At 41.4% G+C, this 6,056-nt stretch overlaps 1 protein-coding gene across 2 annotated transcripts; it reads left to right on the forward strand.

Annotated features, from left to right (window-relative positions):
* Positions 1 to 298: 298 nt before the first annotated feature.
* LOC136700402 (retinal cone rhodopsin-sensitive cGMP 3',5'-cyclic phosphodiesterase subunit gamma-like) lies at positions 299 to 4,307 on the forward strand. 2 transcript variants are annotated; one of them, XM_066675741.1, is made up of 4 exons: positions 299 to 406; positions 2,381 to 2,551; positions 3,968 to 4,008; positions 4,100 to 4,307. In XM_066675741.1, exons 2-4 carry the CDS (start codon positions 2,406 to 2,408, stop codon positions 4,174 to 4,176), a joined length of 264 nt encoding a protein of 87 aa, XP_066531838.1. In that variant the 5' UTR covers positions 299 to 406; positions 2,381 to 2,405; the 3' UTR covers positions 4,177 to 4,307. The 2 variants fall into 2 exon arrangements, with proteins under 2 accessions (XP_066531838.1, XP_066531837.1); XM_066675740.1 differs by lacking the exon at positions 299 to 406 and adding an exon at positions 1,171 to 1,306.
* Positions 4,308 to 6,056: the final 1,749 nt, after the last annotated feature.

Genomic DNA, 6,056 nt, shown 5'->3' on the forward strand with positions numbered 1-6,056 from the left:
GGGGATTTTTTAAGGGAATAGCCTCTAAATATATAATTATGTTTTTTTTTTCTTGTGGAAAAGAGTTAAAATGGGGAGCATAATGCTATGACACCCCAGAGCCCCCAAGCTCACATGTCTGGCGAAGGAGGCACACACACACACACTTCTATACTAAATCTAGTCTAATGAGATTCTCATTTGCACACTCAGGTAGAAAGCATAAGGGTGTGTGTGTGTGTGTGTGTGTGTGTGTGTGGTTGCTGACCTTGGCTTAGAACACGTGATGGGAAAAGAAAGAAAGAAGGATGGGGAGATTAGGTGACAGTATAAAAGACACGGACATCATTGCGCACATAAACTTATACAGACAAAGTGCAGCTCTCCACACACAAGCTGAGACCCCCCAGAGGAACGCCTCGGACAGGTAAGACCACTCACACCTGAAAATACAGGGATAGAGAGAGAAACTTAAGTTCAATTTAAATATTTAAAAATTACTTGAAATGTACATTCTCTATTTTATCTTTATTGTTGAGTGTTACTGGTCTTCGGCCAACCACAAACATTTGTACTGTGACAAAAATATTTTATAGGCTTCAGATAAATATATCACAACATCTCCTAAATGGATTAAGCCGAAAATATGATGGGATGGTGCATGAAAATCCAGACCTTTTCCAGACTTTACTTGGAAGAGCTGTATGTGTGAATGCAAAGAGTAGAGCCGCTAATGTTACGGAATATTTCCAGCTGCAAGAACATGTCTGATACAGAAAATATCCCACTGTGCTCTACTCTAGGAAATCTCCAGATCTTTTTCTAACTTTTTTCAGAGTTCATATGAGAAAGCGACTTTAGAGTGAGGGATGGATGGATGGGTGACTAGATGGACAGACGAATGGATGTATAGACTTTATTGACTGACAAGGAGAAATCAGTACAGCTCCTAAATATGCCTCTGTCTCAGTGCTATTCACTGTTTTATAGTCCTAACACAACAAAACTGATTAATGATGGACATTAAAAGTGGAATTGAAGTCCATTCTACATTACATAGATTATATTACAACAACATGGCCTTTAAATATGGAAAGATATATCAATCGAATAAATTGTATACAATGAGATGGAGACTGTGAATGAATATTCTTAGATCACGTAGCTATAATTTGATTGAAAACTGAGTCCGATGGGTTATGCTGAAACACCTGCTTCAATTTGATGCCATTTTGCTAATATTACATGAGCGTTCACGTGGAGTCACATCACTGAGAAGATTTACAATACAGAGGTGTTAGGGTGCATGCTGTAGACCAGGCTCGAGGTAAAGTTCAGAAAGATTACACTTACATAACACAGGATGAACTCTGGCAGGCCAAAGATGTTAATAAGCTGTAATGAGATTGCATTAAATTTGGGTGGGGTGGGAGGAGGTTAAGCGGATAGAGGAAATGAAGGGAGGAGGGATGGATATTTAGAGAAAAGAAAGAGTATTATGGAAAGAGACAGATCCATAAACAGCTGCTGCTGCTTTTTGTTGTTTTTGTGGTTGTTGCTGTTGTGAGTGATAAAATGGACCCCTGCTAGCTTATTAGCATTGTGCAGTATAAAGGAAAATATTGAGGTCAATAATGATATCATCAGTAATCTTTGTTTACATTTTCTGACAAAAATACACCATACAATCACCTGTATCTGCAAAACTAGCAACAGAGATCTCTACAGGTGCTGGTTTTGCTAATGCTAATATATGCCTTACATTTGGCTAATGCTAATTACGGAAGAGAACCTCATCAGGCTCTTTTGATAATGTGGGAATGTTAATGCTTAACATTAGTTAACTTAATCGTTCACATTATTTTCTAGTTCATTTTATCATTGCCCTATCCAGATAGCGTATTTATTTTCAGTTTGAGTATTAGTTTTAATCTCTGAATCTTAACTTCATGAATCCTATAAAGCTACATCTGTTACCTCCTCCCACCAGCAGGTCCTTATTCAAACTAACCTGTAATTAGATCCCATATAAACATCCACACACACACACACACACACACAGTGCAAATCCCTGAACCTTGAACAATTAATCCGAGGGTAAATTAGCAGTGCTTATCTTGACTACAGATTAGCTTAATCCAGATTACTTCTAGGCACAGCTGCCCTGGCTAACTCTCAGTGACCACAGCAACAACTAATGAGAGCTGCCAGGTATAAAACATTTATGCTAACAAAGAAACTGAATATCATTAATCAGGCACTAACCACAGATAATCAAATACAGGTGACATCTACTATGTCTGGATACATTTTAAGATGTTTTAATACATTATACAGCATCAATCAAACGATTTCTGAGCTCTGCTGATTTGTAGGGGTTTGTTTGACTTTTTTCTTTCAGCTGAAAGCAGCAGGTGTAGTCCGGGATGAACACAGCGCCCCCAGCAGGCAGTGCCCTGGCAACTCCGTCAGCCGGAGCTGGACCCACCACGCCAAAGAAAGGGCCACCCAAATTCAAGCAGAGGCAGGCCCGCACATTCAAGAGCAAAGCACCTAAACCTGGACAGAAAGGGTGAGTCATGCACATTTTTAGGGACCAATATTCAGTTCCTCCTACAAATAAAAATCTAAAAATACAAACTACACAAGTTTTAGCAACAGCTAGGAAATAATAGCTACTCAGTAATCAACACGAGACCTAACAGACACCATGAACATCATACCTTTTTAACAGTTATAATATGGGGAGACAATAAGATTTTATTAAACTATAATTTTTAGTAAAAGGTCCTATATCAAGAGTTTTAATTATAAACGAGGGGGTCAGCTTTTCCCCTCGGGTCAAAAGGGGAAACATTTATAGTGCAGTCACATGCTTCAGTGAAATAAGTTCCTATTAAAAAACTAATATCAAAAAGTTAAAAGGCTAACTCCACCTCCTCAAATATACTACAGACTATTACAACTCAATTTGATCTCACTGTTTATGACTTAACACTAGTGTCAGCTAACTTCACATATTATATGACACTTTTTATATAGCTATTGAAATACCAAGCTAACACTGTAAATGAAAGGACAGACAGAAACTCAGAAGAAAAATGTATTAAACATCCCTCCATCCATTATCTGTAAGCGCTTTGTCACAGTGGGTCCAGAGTCTACCTGGAATAATTGAGCGCAAGGCAGGAACACACCCTGGAGGGGGCGCCAGTCCTTCACAGGGCAACACACACACACACACATTCACACACTCACACCTACGGACACTGTTGAGTCGCCAATCCACCTACCAACGTGTGTTTTTGGACTGTGGGAGGAAACCGGAGCACCCGGAGGAAACCCACGCAGACACAGAGAGAACACACCACACTCCTCACAGACAGTCACCCGGAGGAAACCCACGCAGACACAGAGAGAACACACCACACTCCTCACAGACAGTCACCCGGAGGAAACCCACGCAGACACAGAGAGAACACACCACACTCCTCACAGACAGTCACCCGGAGCAGGAATCGATCCCACAACCTCCAGGCCCCTGGAACTGTGTGACTGCGACACTACCTGCTGCGCCACTGTGCCGCCCTTGTATTAAACAATAAAATAAAAATAAAGTTTATTATAATGGTTCAAAGAGCTGTTCTGTAGGAGGGCTTAAATGATGTAGGATCCGCTGATTGGCTCTTAAAGCATTCGATGCTCAGAATTTACGAATTTATCTTGCAAGGCAACTTTATTACAGTTGAGTAAAAAGTACAGGGTGTGTTCCCGCCTTGGGCCCAATGATTCCAGGTAGGCTCCGGACCCACCGCGACCCTGAACTGGATAAGGGTTACAGACAATGAATGAATGAATGAATGAATGAGTCTCTCTCTGTACTTGTAAAAATGACTTGTCAGTAGATATACCATACCTTGACACACAGGACTGAAAACACCCGTGGGTAAGCGCCTGATCTCACACTAGCTTCTTTATCATTTTTCAGGTTTGGGGATGACATCCCTGGAATGGAGGGGCTTGGCACAGGTGAGTGGTTTGTAAATTACAACAAGAAGTTCATCTCTTACACTTCCCTCAGAAACAATAATGATCATTCCTTATCGCTCTGTTTCCTCAGACTTCACAGTCGTGTGTCCCTGGGAGGCCTTCGGGGACATGGAGCTCAGCGACCTGGCCAAATATGGCATTATTTAAAACTCCGCCTCCTTGTCCTCTCCGCCTTCAAGTCCACCCTCTTCTCCAAGATCATGCCCACTCAGCTCTCCCCATGTCACTGCTGTGGTTGAGCCATGCTGTGTGTGGGTGTGTGCCGCAGCATGGCCTGATAAAAGGGACTGTTATAAATGCACACATATAAATATACTATTGTTATTATTATTAATAATATTATTATTATTATATAATATTTTATACAGACTTCTATCTATTGTGATAAGACCACCCTTCCCCCAGTACCACCTCCCCAGAAGTATTCGCACCATAAACTAGCCTACCTCAGATCCACTCTCTAACTGGTAATCAGCATCATTCCGTAGAGATAACTCTGCCACTGACTGTTGTTGTGGACATGGTCATGTAGCCTACAGCATAGAGGAAAATAAATTAAATGTTAAATGAGAACATTCTCTCCAGCCTCTGTCCCCTCTCTGTGGTTTGGGCTCATGCAGGAACTTATAAGTGACTGGGAATATTAATGCAGGAATGGTACCGCTATTAGGGGTGATTTGTTCAGATCATAGAAGCTCCCTTTTTCAAACTCCGGCCTCATAGACTCTGTCCTCCAGTCACATGTATTAAATGTAAATGTCTGTTTCTAATGATCAGAGTAGAATCCAGTACAATGTATGTTTTCAATACCTTTGTCTTTGTTTTTATTATAAAACATAAAATATCATAAGCACAATACAGTATAATATGATTGTATCAAATAAACTCTGATTTAAACAACTTCAGATGTGTCTTTATAATGAAGCCAGATGAAACCATATCAGCACAAATCAAGTGATTTCTTCACAAGGCTCTTCAAGGCTTCTTTGTCGTAATTTAGTTTGTTCATATAAAGTAGTGGGGTGGCACGGTGGCGTAGCAGGTAGGTGTCGCAGTCACACAGCTCCAGGGGCCTGGAGGTTGTGGGTTCAATTCCCTCACCAGGAGTTTGATAGAAACCCACGCGGACACAGGGAGAACACACCACACTCCTCACAGACAGTCACCCTGAGGAAACCCACGCAGACACAGGGAGAACACACCACACTCCTCACAGACAGTCACCCGGAGGAAACCCACTCAGACAAAGGGAGAACACACCACACTCCTCACAGACAGTCACCCGGAGGAAACCCACTCAGACAAAGGGAGAACACACCACACTCCTCACAGACAGTCACCCGGAGGAAACCCACACAGACACAGAGAGAACACACCACACTCCTCACAGACAGTCACCCGGAGCGGGAATCGAGCTGTGTGACTGCGACACTACCTGCTTCCCCCCACAGATATATACTGATTCACACAAACATTCACATAAACTTGGTCTATAGGTAAATGTCTAGACTCACTGATGCAGTCAAATGTGATTTTAGGACATATCCACGTCTACTAAAGATAACTGTTGCTTTTGATATCTTTATGAACCCTGTGACTTAAGAATAAACACAATATTTCCAAAGACTACTCCCACACACTGGCATTTGGGTGTTCATTTAAAACAGAATAATTACACTTAGTCTAGCCAAAAAGCAATGGGCTGCAGACTCCAAAACTAAAGATATAATCTTAATAGTATAATGAGGAGAGCATTTAATTTTTTCTCTTATCTGTGTATTCAGGCATTTACACCACAAAGCACCACAGATTTGTTTACACATGCTTATTCTGCATTTTTTGCTGAATTTATGGGCATCAGTAAGGTACCTGTTCTTCAAGTAACAACCACTACTCTTCAGAGAAACAGATGCAGTAATGCTGTAAATATTTAAAGAAGCACTAGGTAAGATTTGGGGCGGCACGAAGGTGCAGCAGGAAGTGTCGCAGTCACACAGCTCCACAGTTCTCCCTGTGTCTGCGTGGGT

The sequence above is a fragment of the Hoplias malabaricus genome, chromosome 6 (assembly GCF_029633855.1).
Source record: "Hoplias malabaricus isolate fHopMal1 chromosome 6, fHopMal1.hap1, whole genome shotgun sequence".
Lineage (NCBI taxonomy): Eukaryota > Metazoa > Chordata > Actinopteri > Characiformes > Erythrinidae > Hoplias > Hoplias malabaricus.